The sequence below is a fragment of the Stegostoma tigrinum genome, chromosome 45 (genome assembly GCF_030684315.1).
Source record: "Stegostoma tigrinum isolate sSteTig4 chromosome 45, sSteTig4.hap1, whole genome shotgun sequence".
Lineage (NCBI taxonomy): Eukaryota > Metazoa > Chordata > Chondrichthyes > Orectolobiformes > Stegostomatidae > Stegostoma > Stegostoma tigrinum.
Genome location: NC_081398.1, coordinates 8535312 through 8557927, shown reverse-complemented (window position 1 = coordinate 8557927; position 22616 = coordinate 8535312). Strand labels below are relative to the sequence as shown.

At 44.2% G+C, this 22616-nt stretch overlaps 1 protein-coding gene across 3 annotated transcripts in view; it reads right to left on the bottom strand.

The window, feature by feature from the left end:
• The window catches only part of LOC125448668 (multifunctional procollagen lysine hydroxylase and glycosyltransferase LH3-like), a 78187-nt gene extending 72099 nt beyond the window's left edge, over positions 1-6088 (bottom strand). Inside the window, exon 1 of one of the 3 annotated variants that reach the window (XR_009443445.1) lies at positions 5067-6088. Coding sequence is in view for 2 of the 3 variants with exons in the window: in XM_059642714.1 (XP_059498697.1) it covers positions 5067-5148 (82 nt within the window). In the remaining variant the exon portion in view is untranslated. The remainder of the gene's footprint in view (positions 1-5066) is intronic. The other 2 variants (XM_059642714.1, XM_059642715.1) reach the window with 2 other exon arrangements.
• Positions 6089-22616: the final 16528 nt, after the last annotated feature.

Below are 22616 nucleotides of genomic sequence, written 5' to 3'. Positions count from 1 at the left end.
GCATCTCACAGAAATCTGTAGAATTCTGACAGGATAGTTGCAGGATGGCTGATCCAATTAATGGTAAGTCCAGAACAAGACATCACAGTCTAAGGATAAGAGGTAGGTCTTTTAAGACTGAAACGAGGCGTAATTTATTCACCCAGAGTGGTGAACCTGTGTAGTTCCCTACCAGAGGATACTGCTGAGGCTAAACAATGAAGACTTTCAAGCAAAATATATATGTAGTTCTTAGGACTAAAGGGCACAAAGGTTATGGGGAGCAAGTGGGAACAGGTACTGAGTTGGATGATCAGCCATAATCATGTTGAATGGCAAAGCTGTCATGAAAGGTCAAATGGTCTATTCATGCTCCTACACTCTATATTTCTATTGAATTCCACTCTGGATTATACTCATAGAATCTTGCAGCACGGAAGCAGGCCCTTCAGACCAGCCAGTCCGCGCCGAACATAATCCCAAACTAAACTAATCCCACTTGCCTGTTTCCAGCCCATATCCCTCCAAACCTTTCCTATTCATGTACCTATCCAAATGTCTTTTAAACTTTGTAATTGTACGCACATCTACCTCTTCCTCAGGAAGTTCAGTCCACACATGAACCACCCTCTGTGTAAAACATGTGCCTGTCATGTCTTTTTAAAATCTCTCTCCTCTCACCTTAAAAAAAATCCCTCATTCCTAGGGAAAAGACAACTACCATTAACTCTGTCTATACCGCTCATTATTTTATAAACTTCTATGAGGTCACCTCTCAACTTCCTATGCTCCAGTGAAGAAAGTCCCAGCCTATCCAAAACAAAAGCAGAAATTGCTTGAGAACATCATGTGGTTTGGAAGGAAACTTGCAGCTGCAGCATTCCCAGGTATCTGCTGCCCTTGCCTGAGGTGGTAGACAACAGAGTCTGCGTTTGCAGCCAAGGTAGTCACTGCTCCTCCTTCCCCTAACTTGCGGCACAGTGGCTCAATGGTTAGCACTGCTGCTTCACAGTACCAGGGACCTGTGTTTGATTCTAGCCTGAGGCAAATGTCTGTGTGGAGTTTGCACATTGTTCATCTGGTTTCCCCCCACAGTCAAACATGTACAAGGTAGGTGAATTGGCCATGCTAAACTGTCCAGTGTCCAGAGATATGCAGACTAGGTGAATTATCTATGGGAAATGCAGGGATAGAGTAACAGTGTGGATCTGGGTGGGATGGTCTTTGGAGGATTGGTGTGGACTCAATTAGCCAAATAGCCTGCTTCCACACTGTGGGAATTTTATGATTCTGTAACTCGTTACAGCAAACACGAATCTAACCTGGGTAACCTTTGAGCTTTTGACCAAGCATGCCAAGTTCTTTAACCCTCAGCTGCCTTGCCTTCTTTAGACGTCCCTCAGGCACCACATTCCACTGCAAAGCAAACAGTGCTTTTAAATTAAAAAGTGTTCACAACTGCTCTCAAAGCACTCAGCCTGACAGTAGCTGACTAGAAGTGGTGAGAATAATGCAATTCCTGTCAACCAGGCCGAACTAAACAAGATAATACATTTTAAAGAAATATAAAAAGAAGGACTTATGTCTCAAAGCACTTCACAGTCAGTGTTTTCCTTTTGTAAACGGCAGTCACTTGCTGCAATGTAGCAGCTAATTTGGTGCATAGTAAGCTCCCATAAATAACAATGCCCTGTCAATCTGATGTTGGTACAGGGATATGTACTGGCGCAAGACACTATGGAGGGACAGAAACTCCCCTGTTATTGAAATTTGCTGACAGAAATTTTTAGGTTCAGTTAAGAGGTCAGTGTCTCAGTCTAATATCTCATCAGTAAGTTAGCACTTCCAATAGTGCAAGGCTCCCTCAGTAGTAAGAGATAACTGTGGAGCTGGAGGAACAGAGCAGGCCAGGCAGCATCAGAGGAGTAGGAAAGTTGACGTTTCAGGTTGGGACCCTTCTTCAGAAAAGATCCTGACCCAAATGTCAACTTTCCTACTCCTCTGATGCTGCCTGGCCTGCTCTGTTCCTCCAGCTCCACAGTTATCTCTTACTACTGAGGGAGCCTTGCACTATTGGAATGCTCCACCAGCTCCACACTGTTATTTCTGACTCCAGCATCAGCAGTTCTTACTACCTCTGAGTGAGTCATAACCCCACTGTGAAGTCTCTTCTAGGAATGCTCTCTCAGTAGGGTTGATGCGAGTGTCAGTATAGAGTATAAGTTCAAGTCTCAGACATGGGACCTAAACTCTCAAATTTCTCCCTCAGGAGTGAGAGTGCTACCCACTTAGGAACTTTTATGGCAGCTCAACATGATAATAACTTGATGCCAATCTCCCTCCTACCCTCAAGACAGGTTTTCTCAGTCCCATTTGGGAAATATTACATTCCATTGTATTATCTTTTAGGTTTCAATAATAAATGAGGTTAGTATTGACCAGAAACTCAACTCGACTCACTACAAAAATACAGTGGCCACAAGAGCGGGTCAGGGGTAGGAATACTGTTGCAAGTTACTCATCTCCTCACTCCCAAGGCCTGCCCATCATCCACACTGCACAATTCAGGAGTATGATGGATTCCTTCTTGGATAGAGACAGCTCCAGCAACACTCAGCAAGTTTGATACCATCTGGGACAAAGCAACCCAATTGATTGGCACCATATCCACAAACATCCAGTCCTTCCACAACTGATGATCAGCTGCAGCAGTGTCTACGATTTACAAGATGCACTGCAGAAGTTCACCAAAGATTCTCAGGCAGCACTTTCCCAAACCACAATCATTTCCGTCTAGAAGGACAAGGGCAGCAGGTACATGGAACACCCGTGCCTGTAAGTTCCCCTCCAAACCATTCACAATCTTGACTTGGAAATATATTGCCGTCTCTTCGCTGACGCTGGGTCAAAACTTGGCATTCTCTTCCAAAGGGCATTGTGAGTCAATCTACAGCACATGGACTATAGTAGTTCAAGAAGGCAGCATCCCACCACCTCTTCAAGGGCAACTAGGAACAGGCAATAAATGCTGGCCAGCCAGTAATGTTCACATCCCACAAGCGAATAAATAAAAAGAGCTTATAGATCTACACACGATGCCAGACAAGGACCTTGTTTAATTGTCTCACCCAAAAGACGGCAGCTCCAGTAGGGCAATAACATTCCCTCAGCTCTGGCACTCCAAAATGAGGTCATAAAATCGTAAGAAATAGAAGCAGGAGTAGGCCATTCAGTCCTTCTAGCCTGTTTCATCATTCAACAAGATTATGACTGAACCATTTGGGGCCTTAACTCTACTTACCAAAGGACCCTCAGGGAAGAGTTTCCTCCTCATCTCCATCTTAAACCAGAGACCCCTTATTTTGTAACTATACCTCCTAGTTCTAGATACCCCTACGAGTCAACATCCTCTCAATATTCAGCCTATAGAGCCCCTTCAGAATCCTATACTAGCATATTCCAATGTCAACTTGGACATTTTTTGTACCCCAGCGTCCAGAGTGGGGACCTGAATTTTTGACTATCCTGCAATGATACCAATCCCCTTAAGGACCAATCATTTTAAATGATCAGAATGGAAGGTAAACGGAATTATAGATGGCCTTTATTTCAAAAGAATGGAGAATCAAAGTAGGGAAACTTTGCTAAAGTTACACAAGACAATCGTCAGGCCACAACTGGAATATCGCAAACAGTTTTGGGCCCCTTATCTAAAGGAAAGATATGGTATGAAGAAACTGTCTTACAAGGAGTGGTTGAATCAGTCAAGCATGTACTCATTGGAATTTAGAAGATTGACAGGAGATGTTATTGAAACATAAAGGTCCTTACAGAACTTGACAAGGTAGATGCAGAAAGGTTATTTCCCCTTATGAGAGATTCTAGGACCAGAGGGCATAATCTCAAAATAAAGAGTCATACACTTAAGACAGAGATGGAGAAGAATTTCTTCTTTCAGAGGGTAGTGAATCCGTGCAATTCTTTATCACAGACGGCTATTGAGGCTGAGTCATTAAACATATTCATGACTGAGATCAACAGATTTTTTTAGTCAGTAAGAGTTATGGTGAAAAGGCAGGAAAATGGAGTTGAGTATTATCAGATCTCATTGCATTGCACAGTGTATTTTATGGGCTGGACAACTTTTGATCCTTTGTCTTCTGGAGGCCAATCTCTCTCAGAATGTCAGGACTCTCCTTCTCAGTGGGAATATCAGAATTTTCTCTCTCTATCCAACTGGAAATGTTAAGATTTTTTGCTTCTCTGGGAATGTCAGGCTTTGTCCTCACAATCAAAATGCCAAGATTTATCTCTTTCTCTGGGAACGTCAGGATTTTAGTGCATCTCTCTCATTGGAGATGTCAGGACTCTCTCTCTCTCTCACTTAGAATGTAAAGATTTTCTCACTCGCTGAGAATATCAAGATTTTCCAAATCTTTCACTCACTGTGACTGTCACGTTTTCCGTCTGCATCCCAACCTCAGAAAACATCAGTATTTTGAGTCTCCGTCGTTCTGGGAACGTCAGAATTTATCGAGTCTCCCTCACTGAGAATGACAGGATTTTCCAACTCTCTCTCGCTCAGAATATCAAGTTTCGCCGAGAATCTCGCTCATTGGGAATGTCAGGTTTTCCATCTGCATCTTGTCCTGAGAATGTCAGGATTCTGCGAATCTCTCTCTCACGGGGAATGTCAAGATTTTCTCTCAAGTAGAATATCAGGATTTTCCGATTCCCTCTCTCACTGGCAGTGTTCAGATTTTTAAAGTTTCGCTCTTAGTGGAAACGTCAGAATTTTCCATGCTTCTAAGTGGAAATGTTAGGATTCTCTTTCTCACTGAGAATATCAGGATTTTCCGATTCCCACCTCCCGCAACACACACACACCAGGAAATTCAGAATTTTCCAACTCCTCCTCTCACTGGGAAGGTCAGAATTTTCCGAGTCTCTGTCTAGTTGGGAATGTCAGGATTTTCCGAGTTACTTTCTAATTGGGATTGTCAAGAATTTTGCGTCTGCCTCCTGACCTCGCTGGCAATGTCATGATTTCAAGCCCTCCCCCACCGCCAACTGCTTTTTTTTCTTACCTGTGGAGACGGGCTTGGGGCTGGAAGCTGAAACCCAGACGGATCCCAGCAGGATACAGAGTACTCCCAGCAGCAGACCCATCCTTCGGATCCCCCTCGGTCCCTATTCCGTCGCCGCTTCCCGTCGCGTCTGCGGTTGTCGCAACTGGCTCGCTACATTGAAAGCGATTGTTGGACCAATCCGGGCTCACGCTGTGCCCTTGATTGACAGCTCACCCTCTCCAATCAAAGTTGGTAAGTTGGTGGTAACATCCCTGTCCCCACCTCTGCCCCGCCCCTAAAAGAACTTTCCCAAATAAAAGTTTAGGGGAAAGTGAGAGGGCAATCATTCATTCAGTACATTGCTGCCACGTCTGCAGAAAGTTGGCAATCAGTCTGACAGAGGGAAGGAGCTAAGGGTACATAAAGAGAGGTAAAGAAAAGGACCATGAAAGGGAGCGAGAATAAAGGGAGATAAAAAGATACGAGTAAAGAGGAGACAGGACAGAGAGAGGTCGAAGTTGAAAGCGAGGACAGAGGGAGAGCGAAAGAAAGAGGTGAAAGAGAGAAAAGTAGAGACGACAAAGGGTGAAGGTGAAGAAAAGAGAACAGTGGGAGTGGTTGAAGATCAATTATTATCTCATTGAATACCTACTTCTGCTCCTATGTCTTATGGAGAGAGGGGACAGAGGTAAAGAGGAAGGGTGTTAGAGGAAGAAGAGGGAGACAGAAAAGGGACAGAGGGAAGGTTAAGAAGGTAGACAAGAGAAAGAACAGGGATAAAGGGGAAAGGAAACAGTGAGACTGAAAAAGGTCAGAAATCACATGACTCAGGATGTAGTCCGACAGGTTTACTTGAAAAAGCAAATTTTCAGATAAACGGCTTGGACTATAACCCCGTGTTGTGTGATTTCTGATCTTGTCCACTCCGGGAAGACAATGGGACCTCCACATCATGAGAAAGAAAGGGAGTGGGTAAGAGGAAAGATAGAAACAACAGGGGAGGAAAGGGTATCAGAGATAATGGGAACTGCAGATGCTGGAGATTCCAAGATAATAAAATGTGAGGCTGGATGAACACAGCAGGCCAAGCAGCATCTCAGGAGCACAAAAGCTGACGTTTCGGGCCTAGACCCTTCATCAGAGAGCTGATGAAGGGTCTAGGCCCGAAACGTCAGCTTTTGTGCTCCTGAGATGCTGCTTGGCCTGCTGTGTTCATCCAGCCTCACATTTTATTATCAGAGGAGGAAAGGGACTCACTCCATAACGTCTGCAGAGAACATTCCAGAAAACTGGATTGCTTCTGAATAAATAACATCCTGTTTCTTGAAATAGAAAACTAGATTCTCCTGTGAATCTTAATCGAAATATTCAGCAGATTCTAGCATTCATTCTGAAAAACGTTTGTGCAACTTTGGACCACAGCCTAGTTTTTGAATGAAGCAAGAAAGATAGACTAAATTTATGAAGTATCAGTTACATCCTCAACTCTAAATAACAATCCTATTATATTGGATGTGTGAGAGCAGAGTGTAGTAGGGAGGAGACAGGAGAGAGACTTGGAACAGCAAGGGGTGGGTGCATGGAACTTTTGCTGCCTGAGGGTATGACCCCAAAATTTGAGCTCACGGTGACATTTGAGAAACTTGAATTATGGATTCTGGGCTAGTACAGAGGCCTCACAGTGCCAGGGATGCGGTTTCAATTCCAACCTTCGGTGACTGTGTGGAATTTTCTTATTCTCTGTGACTTTTTTTCTTCTGGGTGCCTCTGGTTTCGTCCCACAGTCCAAAGATGGGTAGGTTAGGTGGATTGGCCACGGTAAATTGCCCAATAGTGTCCAGGGATATGTAGCTTACGTGTATTAGCCATGGGAAATGCAGGGTCACAGGGATGAAGGGTCAGTATGGATAGTATGCTGTTTGGGGGGGTCAGTGTGATTCGATGGGCCAAATGGCCTTCTTCCACACTGTAGGAATTCTATGACTTTTGATCACAAACACCCTCCCGAAACCCATCGAACTAGATGTCTCACGCTCAATTCTAATTGCCAAATCTGTAAATAAAACCAGGACAGAATTTAGCATTAGGTCAGGAAGTGCCACTCTCGGAGTTGCCACCATTCAGCTAAGGCATTGAACTGTGGACCTGAGTGCCCTCTTGGAAAGAACATGACAGCTCTATTAAGGACACCATCTAAACGAAGAGCAAAGCCTTCTCTCTAACACGTCATCCACTCTCTGAACAAATTTTCATCTCAATCTCCCAGACACCTCTCCATTTTCTCCACCTCACTTACCCCTCTACTCCACCTCAAGCCACAGTGCCCTGCTGCATCTTTCTCCTTGCTAACCCAAGCACATGCACCCTTTTCTGCCCCCTCCTTTATCTACATCGTCCAATTTCTCCCCTTCACCGTCATTTTCTATACTACACCCCTCCCACATATTTTGTCTCTGCACCCTTTTTCTCCTCCCTCAAACCCCTTTAATTCTCAAAGATTCTCTCCATAATCTGTTTTTTCCCTCCCCTCACATTCCACTCTTTCCTCTAACACCCGCTTGGTTCTCTCCACTCCCAATTCATTTTGTCTTCCTGCCTCCTCTTTCCAACCTCTCCTACTCCCTTGCCTCTAGCTTCTCCCTGCCACCCCTATTCTGTTCCCCTTTCCATCCATCTTATACCTCCTTGCTATACCCTCTCTCCTCTTACCAACTCATCTTTCCCCTCCCTCTATTCCCCTTCCCGCTCTCATTTCCTCTTCTCCCGTCCAACCCTCTTTCTCTTCCACCTCCTTCCCCTTCTCTTACCCCCACACTCCTCCATACCCCCTCACCTCCCATTACCCCCTCTGCAAACCCCATTTCCCCCTTCCCTCTCACCCTCTATTCCTCCATCCCCATTCCCCCTCACCCCCTCCCTAAATCCCATTTCCCCATCCCTCTCACCCCCCCATTCCCCTCTCTCGCCCTCTATCCTTCCCTCACCCCCCATTCCCCTCTCTCACTCTCTACTCCTCCCTCACCACCCCATTCCCCTCTCACCCTCTACTCCTCCCTCACCCCATTCCCCTCTCTTACCCCATTCCCCTCTCTCACCCTCTAATCCTCCCTCACCCCCCCTATTCCCCTCTCACCCCCCACTCCTCCCTCACCCCCAACTCCTCCCTCACCCCCATTCCCCTCTCGAACCCTCTATTCCTCCCTCACCACCCCATTCTCCTCCCTCACCCCCCCATTCCCCTCTCTCACCCTCTAATCCTCCCTCACCCCCCATTCCCCTCTCACCCCCCATTCCCCTTTCACCCCCTCTATTCCTCCCTCACCCCCCCATTCCCCTCTCTCACCCTCTACTCCTCCCTCACCCTCCTATTCCCCTCACCCCCATTCCCCTCTCTCACCCTCTATTCCTCCCTCACGCCCCCATTCCCCTCCTACCCTCCATTCCCCTCTCACCCTCTATTCCTCCCTCATGCCCCCATTCCCCTCTCTTACCCTCTATTCCTCCCTCATGCCCCCATTCCCCTCTCTCACCCTCTATTCCTCCCTCACGCCCCCATTCCCCTCTCTCAACCTCTATTCCTCCCTCACGCCCCCATTCCCCTCTCTCACCCTCTATTCCTCCTTCCCCCCCCCACCCCTGCATTTTTCTCTCACTGCCCACCCCCCCCCCCATTCCTTCCCCTCTCCCCGCCCATCGCCCGCCTCTGCTTCCCCTTGTGGGACCGTGCCATCTATGCCCTGCCTACGGAGTGCGTCCAGAGGGAGTACGATGGGAAGTGGCCGCGGGAAAGGCGCTATAGCAATTCACCTGGCTGTGTTTTCCCCGGCGCCTTGGCGACTCGAACACACACCTCCCCAAACCCCCTCAGGATTTCCAAATACCCAAGGAATTTTCTACAGTCCGAGGCACCCACCAAACCCAGACTGTTGGGGGGGGGGGGGGAGGGATGAATAAAAACGAAAGGCGACGTGAAGAAGAATAACGAGAGAAAATATAAAGAAAAAAAAACACCAAATCGGCGGGACGGCTATTAAAGGACGAGACGAGAAGAAGAAACAGCCGCCTGGCAGCGTCCTGCAGCGGAGGCCGGGAGACCCCGCGCGTTCCTTCTCTCGAACCTTCGGACGGTTCCGGAACATTCCAGAATCGCCCCCGCCCCTCCCACCCAGGGAATAGTCTGCTCAGAAACTCAGGCGTTGGGGAGGGGGGGGGGGGGGAGAAGAAGGTCCTTTTAAAGAAACCCTCAGATTAACCCCAGCCTCTCCGCTTTTCGACGGAAATTTTCATCTCTTTATCTCCCCACGAAAGGAAGAGGACGCCTGAGCGGATTAATCGCTGGATTATTTTATTATTTCGCTGGATTATTAACGTCATTGTGCGTCCATTCCGTCCGTGAAAAAGAAGTAGAAAGGTGACCCGGAGCTACACAAGCCGGCGTTTTCGACCAAAAACCGACACTTGTTTTTCTTCTCACGCTGAGCTTCAGAGAGAAAAGAAAACTTGACCAGGAACCATAGGGAGCGCAGCAGCTCATCTTCCACCCTAAAGAGCTACAGCAATTGGGGTGTGGGCATTGGCCCATCACGCCTGTTCATACCTCCTCAGGAACAACCACCTCACTTATCTCATAGCCTTGGCATTGCAAGTGCACTTCTAAATCGCTACAGTCAGAGTACACGGACAGACCCTTTGGTGCAATTCACACCAACCAGGTATCCTAAATTAATCTGGTCCACAGGGACAGTTTTTGGTCCATATTCCCTCTTAAACCCTTCCTATTCATGTATCCATCCAGCCGCCTTTGGATTCTATTATGTAAACATTTCATAGAGTGTGGAAGCAGGCCATTCGACCCCTTGAACCCTCGTAACAGCACATCCACCTCAATAACGCTGCCTTTCCCATGGCTAACTCACCCAGTCTGCACATCCCTGGACAGTGTGGGGCAATCGGGCCTGGCCTGGTCAGGTCAATCGACCCCAACCTGGACATTTTTGGACTATAAAAGGAAACCCATGCAGACACTGGGAGAACATGCAAATTCCCCATAGATAGTCACCTGAGGGTAGAATCAAACTCACGTCTCTGGTACTGTGATGCAGCAGTGCTAACCACTGAGCCATTTTCTGGTAGCTCATTCCATACATGCATCACCTTCTCCATGAAAAAATTTACCCCTCACACCTTAAAACATTGCCCTCTAGTTTTGGACCCCCACCCGGGGGGGGGGGAAAGAACTCGGCTATTCACCCCATCCATACAGCTCATGATTTGATAAACCTCTTACAGGTCAGCCTTCAACAGTTCACAAAAGAAAGCCCCAGCCTATTCAGTCTTTCCCTAAAGCAATAGACAATAGGTGCAGGAGTAGGCCCTTTGGCCCCTCAAGCTAGCACCACCATTCATTATGATCATGACTGATCATCCACAATTAGTATTCTGTTCCTGCCTTATCCACATAACCCTTGATTCCACTATCTTTAAGAGCTCTATCCATCTCTTTCTTGAAAGTATCCACAGAGTTGGCCTCCCCTGCCTTCCAGGGCAGAGCATTCCATATATCCACCACACTCTGGGTGAAGAAGTCTTTCCTCAACTCTGTTCTAAATGGCCTACCTCTTATTTTCAAACTGTGTCCTCTGGTTCTGGACTCACCCATCAGCAGAAACATGCTTCCTGCCTCCAGAGTGTCCAATCCCTTAATAATCTTATATGTCTCAATCAGATCCCCTCTCATCCTTCTAAACTCAAGTGTATACAAGCCCAGTTGCTCAAATCTTCCAACCCTGACAATATCCTTATAAACTTGAAAGGGTTCAGAAAAGATTTAACAACATCCTTAACAACATTGCAACCCAGTGTTTTGTGCAGATGGTGAACAAGGAATGGATATTCTTAATTCCCTCCTGAAATGGCTGAACAAGCCACTCAGGTCAGATGGAAATTAGGGCTTGGAAACACCTGGTCAACAACTTCTAGATCTCATGAAAGGAAAACGGGGGCGGGGAAGCACACTGGCTTCTTCAACATTGTTTGGATTTCTGCCTCTATCTCTCTCAGCTTGTAAGAGTTTCAGATACATACCACCCCCTGGGTGAAAAGGTTGTACCCCACATCCCCTCTAAACCTTCTGCCCTTACTTTAAATCTATTTCCTGGTCATTAATCCTTCCATCAAAGGGAAAAAGGTTCTTTTTGTCAGTGCCCTTAGAGTCACACAACATGGAAACACACTCTTCCTCAGTCCAACTCATCCATGCCAATCACATAACTAGTTCCATTTGTGATAATGGGAACTGCAGATGCCGGAGAATCCAAGATAATGAAATGTGAGGCTGGATGAACACAGCAGGCCCAGCAGCATCTCAGGAGCACAAAAGCTGACGTTTCGGGCCTAGACCCTTCATCAGAGTCTGATGAAGGGTCTAGGCCCGAAACGTCAGCTTTTGTGCTCCTGAGATGCTGCTGGGTCTGCTGTGTTCATCCAGCCTCATTTCATTAAATAGTTCCATTTGCCTGTGTTTGGTCCAGTTCATTGTAAATTTGTGTACTTATCTCATTCATGTCTGCTCTCAATCTCCTCTGCTCTATAGAAAACAAGCCTAGGTTGTCCAATCTCTCTTCATAATCAAAACTCTTCAGACTAAGCAACATCCTGGTAAATCTCCTCTGCACCCTCTCCCATACCTCCTAGAAGGTGGATTCCAGAATTGCACGAAATACTGCACCTGAATATACTGACCCTTCCAGATGCACAGTTGAATTTAACAATTTCAGAACAATTTCGTCTCCAGTTCAACACTCACCCTGATATTATGTTCCGTGTGGGTTGCTGTCCATGTTCATACTCTGTTAGGTCCCTACTCAGCATTCATCTCCCTCCTAGTTTAATCAGCAGCAATTCTATGTCTGTTACTTCCTTTCTTTTCCTTCTCTCTGGCCCTACTTCCATCTATTTGTCCTCACTTCTTTACTCCATTGTGATCAGCAGAGGATATCTAACTACTGCCCTTTTGTGGGGTCCTCTTGTGTTTGTGGTAGTATGCCTACTTTTCAGCCAGGACGTCCAGGTTCATTTCCCACTATTCCAGAGGGGTTTCTGAACAGGTTGTTTAGAAAATATCTCTATATCACTCTTTTTCCCCAAATGACTTCAATGCTGACAAGGGAGTTATTGACTCAAAACTGAGTTTGTTGCTCTCTACAAACAGTGCCAGACCTGCTCATTTTCTCCAGCACCCTGTCAGATTTCTAACATCACAGTATTTTCAGTTATATTATCCAGCAGCCATTTAATGTCCTGGGTTTGAATCCTGACATGATAAATGTTGGGATTTGAATTCAGAAATTAAAATATGAAATCTGGAATTGAGAGTCTAATGATGACCAGGAAAAGTTGTTAATTGTTAGAAAAAAGCCATCTGGTTCACTCATGTAACCCAAGAAATCTGCTATCCTTACTTGTTCTGGCTGACTCTCAACTGCCCAATGGGCAATTCAGGATGAGCAGTAAAAGTGGCCTTGCCAGCAATGTCTACAATGAGGGTTGTGGGGTCTAGAGGAGGTTAGAGATAGGATTGTAGACTGGAGGGATGTGCTGTGATAGGGGAGGGTGAAGTCATGGAGGAATTTTTTCATTCATTCATTCATTTATGGAGCAAGAGTGGCTTCGGTTAAGCCATCATTTATTGCCCTTCCTAATTACCCTGTGAAGGTGATGACTAGCTACTTACTGAACCACTGCAATTTGTATGCTGCGGGTATCCCTACAGTACTGTTAGGGAAAGGGTTCCAGGATTTTGACCCAGCAACTGCAGATTTGAACACAAGAACACAAATTTTACAATCAAGGGTTCTCAATTAGCTGGAAACCAATGACAGTCAGCTAGCACAGGCATACTGGACAGTCTCAAATGGTTGCATTTCAAGGATTTTTTTAAAAAAAGATCCACGAGAGTTATACAGCACAGAAACAGGCCCATTGGGCCGAAATGGCTCCATGCTGACCATGGTGCCCACGCAGCTAGTTTCAATTGCCCACATTTGGACCCTATCCCTCTAATTCCTTCCCATTCATATACCTATCAAAATGTTTTTTAGATGTTGCTATTGTACCTGCCTCAGCCAGTTTCTCTGGCAGTCCATTCCATTTACAAACCACACTCTGCATGGAGAATTTGCCTCAGGTCCTTAAGTCTTTCCCCTCTCACCTTAAACCTATGCCCTCTAGTTTTCAATTCTCCATCCCTAGGAAAAAGACTATATACATTCATCCTATCTATGCCCCTCATGATTTTATATACCTCATTAAAGGTCATGCCTCATTCTACATTCCAAGGAATAAAGTCCTATGCTGTCTAACTCTAATAACTCAGGTCTACTAGTCCTAGTGTGAAACATCTTGGGTCATTTTATTCCATTACAGAGCTCAGCACTGGTGCTGAGACATGTTTGAGAGGATTAAGCAGTCTTTAGAATAGAAGCTTTATTCTAGTTAAAACAATGTATTGGTTATGCTCCTGGGCTGGTAATTCTTGAGCATGTGAATAATAAACTCGAGGGAAGCAAGTTCACATTCCAACCCTCTAGTTTGAGGCATTGAGCTATGGTTGACAAATGCAAAATATTAACTGGCTCAAGAATGCCATCTAGGGAAGGAAAGCTGACATCTTTAAGTTGTCTGGCCAGTCTGTCACCAAGATAAATTGACTATAAGTCCACATTCCACCTTCCTCTTTAACGGTAAAGAGTCATTATGGCATAGGAAGTCATTTAACCCAGTAAACCAGTGTCAGCCCTACAGAGAAATTCAGTCAGTCTTATCCTTTCCTCTAACCTTCCAAACCACTATATATCCCCGTGGTGACCTCATGAAGCCAATCCACAGTGTCTCCCTGATGAGATAGAGGGTGGTGCTGCCAGTGCCACCCAGGTCCCAAGAATGGTTCAACTCATTTCTGAACTGTGCCTTTAATGGAGAGTAAAGAGATTTGGTTTGTTTGCCCCAGCCAGCGGAAGGGGCAGGTAATTCCTTCGCCTACTCACTATTAATGCCCAGTCTTGCTCATTATTGCCAGGCGTGTATTTGCATTCAATTGCGACGCCGCCCGCAGTCAAATTGCTCACAGACACACCATCTACCATTCAACAATCGCTTGTCCTAGCACCTGGCTCTATGTTCTGGATAGTTCATCTATTCATTGCATTTAAGCTACCAGCCTCATAGCACTAGTCCCTTTTTGACTAAAAAGGCCTTTCGCTTGCTGCCCACCCATATCACCAAGGCTTCTTTCTTGGGGTATTTCTGCTTGTCAGTAGGGTAGTAGGTAAGGCTCAACATTCAAATAACTCAACAGTGTCCAAGATGGAGCAGGACTATATGGCATGTTACCCACCCAGTCTCCTTTCCCTTCAGAAAATGTTGTGAACTGGAGTGAGACATTTGCGTGGGCTAGAATAAACTTGTCTTTAAGCATTGCATGCAGCTGTTGTGTTCTTGGGGAGCGCAGGAGGCGGCCACTTTATTCTACCATGACTCAGCAGTGAGTTGGCCTTCATGTGTCAGGCAGCCATAGCTGTTCAAATGGCAATGAGTGAGTAGAGGGGTTTACAATGCAGAGGTTAGCAGTGGGATGACTACCAGCACCATAATTAGCTCACAGATTAATTTTAGTCAACTTAATTTGGTTCACAACCTCAGGCTTTAAAGAAAAAAACAAGCAATGTGTTCACTGCTTTACTGCACACTCTATCTTTTACACCTCAAAGTTAGTCAAGGGGTCAAAGCCCACCTCTCTACAGACTTGAGCCCAAAAACAAAGACCTGCAGAAGGAATTCTGCCACACTTCCAACTTCTCCCTTAAATATGGAGTGACTGAAACATCCCCTCCTTTCTCCCACCACCTTCTCTGTCATATTGTACATTTTATGAGAGATTGAATATAGAATCATTTAGTATAAACAGGGCCTTTAGCCCATCAAGTCTGCGTCAACAAAAATAGATCCTGTAGAATCATCTAAACTAAATCTACACTAGTAACACTTCCCAGCACTTGGCCCACACCCTTGAATGTTGTGATATTTCAAATGTTCATCCAAGTACTTTTTAAAAAGATTGAGGTTTTTCTCTTCAACATACTCTCCCACACAGTCCATTTCAGATTTTCATCACTCTTTGGGTGAAAAAAGATTTCCTCAAATTCACTCTAGGCCTTTCACCTTAAAATTATGCTCATTTGTCATTGACCCTTCAGCCTAGGAACAAGTGCTTTGACTGGCAAGGTGGCTCAGTGCTTAACACTACTGCCTCAACACCAGGGACATAGGTTTGATTCCAGCCTCAGGTGACTGTCTGTGTGGAGTTTGTATTTTCTCCCAGTGTCTGCATGAGTCCCCAAAGGATGCTTTGGTTTCCTCTCAGTCCAAAGTTGTGCAAGTTAGGTAGATTGGCCATGTTAAATTGCCCATAGTATTCAGGGATGTATAAGTTAGGTGTGAGAGTATTGGAAATACAGGGATAGGTTTAGCAGATGTGAACTTGTTGGGCTGAATGGCCTGTTTCCACACTCTGTGAATTCTATGATGATGCTTCCTATCCACCCTGTCCGTGCTCCTTGATCGTACACACCTCAAATCCTTTTTCCTTTGATATACCTTTGAAATACCTTGAGATTCTTACCCACCAAAAACTCTTTCATGCTGTCCTAATTGCTTTAAGTTCACCCCTGCACTATCGTCCACTGATTTCCACTGTTTGTATCTCTGTTTGTTCTTATCCAGTTCTGAACATTCCTAGACATCCAGGGTTCTCCAGAGTGAAATGTAAGAGAAATAAGGGCAAAGGGTTCATATTCGGCTTGTATTCTTGCCGATACCTTTTTGAATGAAGCTGTATATTTACTCAGAATTAGTTGTTTCTAGTCTACTTTGGACAAATCCCACCTTATTTTAATAACATCTACCTTCCCTCAATCCAATTGCAGACAATCTTTTTTTTCCCCAGAACAAACTTAAACCTATGGTGTTGTGGTCGCTCTCTCTAAAGTGCTGTCCTACTTCCACCTCAAACACCTGCCTAGGTTTTCTTCCCCAAAATTGGTTGAAGCACTGCAAAGTCTCTTGTTGGATCTTGTACATGTCATTTAAAAGTTCTACTGAATATATTTCAAGAAATCTGCTCCTCTAAACTCTTTACACTGTGACTATCCCAAATGACATTGTGGAAATTGAAGTATCATAATACTAGAGATATCCCCTAATAACACCTCAGTGAATTGTCTACATTATCTACTGCAGTGTGACCATCTGCAAACATGTTATCCACACAACACAGCCTCAGATGTGCCAATGTCTCCAGCCAAATCCCAGAACTCAAGTTCCTGCAGTGGAGGTTGTACTTCTTACACATGGTCATCTAGGCCATTTGATAGGAGTGCACAAATTCCATTTATGACAAGTCACACATTCAACCCAGCTGACTTCATCTGCCCCAGACTTGAATGTACTTATTAATTATTTTCAAATTTCTTAAGATACTCTCTCTACCCTAATATTAGTCTCCTTCATTTACTCTGATTTTTACCTATCATGGGGTGGGGGAGAAGAACCAGACAGCATTCTCTACAGCCACGACTGGGAACTCAGGAGGGTTGTGTTGCCTACCCATTTCTAAGATCAAAGACTCCTCATCAGTTGGTGAGGATTGGAATGGGAGGGGGGAGGATCCAGTTGGCATGGTCCACACAGGCACCACAACACGGGAAGATGTGGAAATGTAAAAAAGTTTCAGGAATTCAAGTTCAGAGTCTCAAAAGGTAATTATCCAGGAATTGGCTAACACAATCATATTGCCAGTTGGTGTAAGGTCAGGGTGATTTAAAAATTAATTGCATGGTTCAGAATGTGTTTTGATTAATGGGGAACTGGCATCAGAAATTGAATCAGCTTATACGAACCTGCAGCAAGAACTGGATAATATCAAAACCCAGTTGGCAGGTAACAAGGAAAAGGGCCAGATAAGGATCAATCCTGACTCTCAATTAAAAGAAAAACAGAAAGAAAAAAAACAACTTACATTCAGTTAGGCTGCAGGATCTTCTAAAGCACTTCACAGTCCATGACGTACATTTTGCAGAGCAGTCACATTTCTAATATAATCACAGTCATACAGCACGGAAACAGACCCTTTGGTCTAACTCATCCACACCAGCCAGACATGCCAATCTGATCTCATCCCATTTGCCAAAACCTGGCCCACATCCCTCTAAACCATCCCCACTCATACCCATCCAGCTGCCCCTCAAATGGTATAATTGTACCTAGTTCCACCACTTCATCTGGCAACCTGTTCCATACGCGCACCATCTCCGCATGAAACGTTACCTCAAGTCCTTTTTAAATCTCCCTACCTTAATCAATGTAGGAACTGCATTGCCAGTGCGTGCACAGGAGGATCCCACAATCAGCAATAAGGCAAAAGCCAGATAATCTGAGTGATGTTCAGTGAGAAATATGATCAGGTAGAGGATCTTGCTGTCCTCCTCAAATCATGTTTAGGGCCTAAGTATAGCATTTTACCTCAGTAAAGTACCTCAGTGGTAATTGAGGGTGTGGAGCTTGGGTTCTGGATTATTGTCTACCAACCCCTTACCCCTTGTGATGTGTGGAAATAAGCCACGCGCACACCGCTTCAACAGAATAGATTGTTCGTGGATATGAGGCCACATGTAGTCAAATAGCCTCGCAACACAGCCATCTAGTTTCTCACGATGAATGACCACTTTGAAAAGATGGTCTGAATCATTAAATAAACCATTTCCTCTTTCATCCAAGTCCTCATCACAATTGCACAATACTTTTTCAACAATTTTTAAAGCCTGTGGGTTGGTGAATAGAGTAACACAGGATGTCTTGACATAAAGCTAAATAAATGAATGCACGAACACAATTACAGTAACAACTTTTTCACCTGATAATCAAAAGCTGGGGAGTCACCATGAAATAGCATCAAAAAGTTGACTGAAATGCATGATTGAGTAAGAACATTGTATAGCTGTGAAGTGGTGATGTGCATTAAAATATACAACAGGAACATGTCAATATTGGTGATTTAGGGAATAAAAGCCCATGGCTGGACTGTGTTTTCGTGTCAGTAAAGGCACAAGTTAACAGTCATAATCACGTGAATACCTACAGCATTTGCATTTCTGTGGTACCGGACACAACTTCAGTTTGTCTCATAAGTATTTTACAGCTAGTGAAATTATTCAAAGTTAAGTCACTCAAGCTGGAATAATTAGGGTAAGGATGGAGATTGGCCCTGGGAATAATAATTGAAAATTGGCCCAAGCGAAGCCAGTTATAAATTTAAATACTGAAGTACATCAATAGCAACTTCAATCATCAGCAGGATTATACAGTCAAGCTCCTGCTGAAGGTAATATTTAAACATTTGAATAAAAGCAAAATACTGGGGGATGCTGGAAATCAGATGCAAACACAGAACTGCCTGGAAAAGCTCAGGTCTAGCAGCATCTGTGAGGAGAGAAATAGAATTAACTTTGAGTTTATTATGATTACTTCTTCAGAACTGAAAGGTGTTGGAAATTTTTTTTCATATAATTTTGACAGAGGTAGAGGAGGAGCAAGTAGGCTGATGGTGTACAGTGCAAAAAAAAACAGGTTCTGAATGGCAAGAGAGAAGGATGTAAAAGGTGTAAATTATGATGTGAAAGGATCCACTTTGCTAAGAGCAAGGAAAACAGGAAACGACTGTGGGGGAAGGGAGCAAGAATGTAAGGAGAGGAGAGTGGAGAACTGACATAAGGTAGGTTTCTGAAGTTATCGAATTTAATGTCAAGAGCCCAATGCTGTATCATGCCTAAGTGAAAGTGAAGAAGGTTATCTAAGATTGCAAAGAAATCTTGATCAATGGGTCAATGGCTGATGAGTGGAAGATGGAGTTTCATTTGGATAAATGTGACGTATTGCATTGTGATAATACAAACAAGGATGTGACTTATTCAATTAATGGTAGGGCCCTGGATAATGTTGTAGAACAGAGAGACCTAGGGGTTCAGGTACATAATTCTTTGAAATTTGTGTCGCAGATAGATAGGATGGTTAAGGCAGCATTTAGAACACTTGCCTTCACAACTCAGGCCTTCAAGTATAGGAGTTGGGACATCATGTTAGGGTTGTACAGGATTTGGTGACGCCTCTTTTGGAGTAGCATCCAGTTCTCATCGCCCTGTTATAGGGAGGATATTATTAAACTGGAGTGGGTTCAGCAAAGATTTACCAGGATGTTGCTGGGAATAGAGGGTTCAAGTTATAAAGATAGGCTGGGACTTTTTCATTGAAGTGTAGAAGTTGAGGAGTGACCTGAGAGGTTTATAAAATCATGAGGGGCATAGATAAGGTAATAAGCAACGGCCTTTTCCCTAAAGGTGGGGGCATTCAAAACTAGGGGGCAAATTTTTTAAGGTGAGAGGAGAAAGATTTAAAAAGGATGAGGGACAACTTTTTACACAGAGAGTGGTTTGTGTGCGGAATGAACTGCCAGAGGAAATGGTGGATGTGGATCCAGTTACAATGTTTACAAGACATTTGGGTAAGTACATGAATAGGAATGGTTTTAGAGGTTATACGGGCCAAACGTAGGCAGGTGGGACTAGTTTAGTTTGGGAACATGGTTGGCATGGACTGAAGGGTCTGTTTCCATGCTGTATGACTCTAAAGTTTGTTCTCCTTTCAACAGGAAAGCACAAGCGATCTGATCAGAGTTCTTAAAGCAATGAAGGTTTAGATAAGGTTAAACAAGGTGAAACTATTTCCAACCGTTAAATGGATGGTAACCAGAGCAGAAACATTTGAGGGAATTAGCAAAAGAACCAGAAAATTTGTAAAATGTTTTGAAGTTAAACCACTCACAATAGGAGGGAACTGCAAAACAAAGGAAAAGAGCCAAAACAGGCACAAAAGGAAAAAAAGAACAGATTGCAATTTTTAAACATCAAATTTCTTTCAAAATCTGTATTCACATTTACTGCTAAAAAGTGAAAAGAAAAAAAGTGATTGGGATTTGGAATTCAGGATCTTATTGTGTAAAGTGGGTAGGTGATTGGGATGGGAGGAGCGGAGAACAAATTCAATTGTAGCTTTCAAAAAGGATTGCATAAATACTTCAGAAAGAAAGAGAGCAGGGAGTGGGGGCTAATTCGATTACTCTTAAAGAGCTGGCAAGACACACGAGGCTGAATGGACTCCTGTACTATGCCATTTTATGATCCAAGCAAGACCCTGGATTAATCAGTGTTGCAGCGAAATAGTTTGACATGGGCCATTTGCATTGTGCAGAACCTGACCTCTGGTGGACAGTGCTGACATCTCTGGTCTCAGTCCTGCTGCTCACTCACCACTGTTGAGCTGGCTGGGCTCAGACACACACCTAGAAAAGCAGAAAACAGCCCTGGCCTTGAAACTGTCTCAGGGGTTTGAATGCCAGTTAGACTTGTGCACATAATCCAGAAAAACTCTTGTATTACCTTACTGAGGGAGTGCTCTACTTTCATCAATGCTATTCTTGGGGCAAACCAGCAAGTATCAATGTTAGTGTCAGAAAGCATTAAGGAATTTTTTAGATGTGTTAAACTGAAGCCATAGCTGTCCAATTCCCACATTGCTACTTTCACCAAGATTACTTATTTCCCTCTCTGTGATATTACCCTTCCCTCAGCTTAGTTAGTACCGTCATCCTCACCCAAAATATTGCCTATGGCTTTCATCGTTCCAATTTTCTCTCTGGTCTTGAACATAAGAGACATTGGTGTCATGATAACATCTCTGGACTGGTAACCACAGGCCCAGGCTATTGCTCTAAGGACATAGATTCAAATGTCACTACAACAGCATATTCAGTTAATACGTCTGGAATTGAAAGCTGGTCTCAGTCTGACTTTAAAACTTCAATTGTTCTGGAAACCCATCTGTTCACTAATGTTCCAGTGGGAAGGAAATCTGCTGTCCTTGATCATTCTGGCTACCTGTTACTCCAGACTTTCAGTAGAGTCAACTGTTCTCTGCAATGGCTTAACAAGTTGCTCAGTTCAACACCAGTTATGGATGGGCAACGAATGCTTGTCTTGGCATGAATGCTGACATCCCATTAAAGAATTTATAAATAATATCACTCCAGAAGTCTGGTGCTTCACATATTCTTCAACCAGATCCTGCTTCCTCTGACCTTCACTGATCCCTGCTCCAGCTATTGCTCCATTTTGAAGTCCTAGCCCTCAGATACAATTGCCACTATGGCCCTTTCCATCTTACATTATACTCCACTAACACTAACTCAAATTCCCTCATCTCTAGTACTGCCATCCTAGGAGCCAAGTTAAGCGATGTCCTTCCTCCCTAAAACCCTCTCCGCCACCTTCTAAATATTTCCTTCTACGGCTCAGTATTCAGTTAACCATTTTACGCAATGATGATAAATAACTTGCCAGACAGAATTTTGCTTCAACATAGGAGATCTAAACAGAGGAGGAAAATTTGTCTCCCTTTAGAGCTGCAAATGTATTACCTGTAAAGCTGGTTGGAGGTGACCGTAGCAACATTTGAAAAACAAGTTGGATAAGGGCTTCAGAACGAGAAACCTACAGGGTTACAGGCAAAATGAAACAGGGGTATGGGACTTGACTGCTGTTCCAGAAGATAAGATGGGCTGAATAGCCTCCTTCTGTCCAATTAGTTTCCGAGATTCCAAGCATGCTTACTCCAACATAATTCATGGCCAGTTCAGAAACATGGAAGAACTAATGTCTACGTAGAACTTCTCACTACCTATGAAGGCATAGTATAACGAAATATTTTTCCCCCCATTATTTCATGAGATGTTGGGTGGTACTGGCATGCCCATCAAAATTTCTTGAACCAAGGCACAGCCACTTCAGAGGGCAGCGAATTCACAATTCCTCAGATACTGAAGCAGTCCACGTCCAAATACAGCAAGAAATAGTCATTACCCAGGCTTGGGCTGAAAAGTGGCAAGAAACATCTGTGCAACACAAATGCTAGGTAGTGACCATGAGGGGAGGCAATGGCCTAGTTGTATTATCGCTGGACTGTTAATCCAGAGACCCAGCTAATGCTCTGGCAACCTGGGTTTGAATCCTACCATGGCAGATGGTGGAATTTGAATTCAATAAATATCTGGAGCCTAATGATGACCATGAATCGACTGTCAGAAAAACCCATCTGGTTCACTAATGCTCTTCAAGGAGGGAAACTGCCAACCTTACCTGGTCTGGCCTGCATGTGACTCCAGACCCACAGCAACGTGGTTAACTCTTAACTGCCGTCTGGGCAATTCAGAATGGGCAATAAATGCTGGCCTAGTCAGCGATGCCCTCATCCCATGAATGAATAAAGAAAACAAAATCCCTAATAAAAGCCAAACTAAACACTATCTCTTGAAATTCAATGGCATTACAATAACTGAATCCCTGACTATCATCCATAAATTGTTATTGATTAGAAACTAAACTGGACCCGCCATATAAATACAGT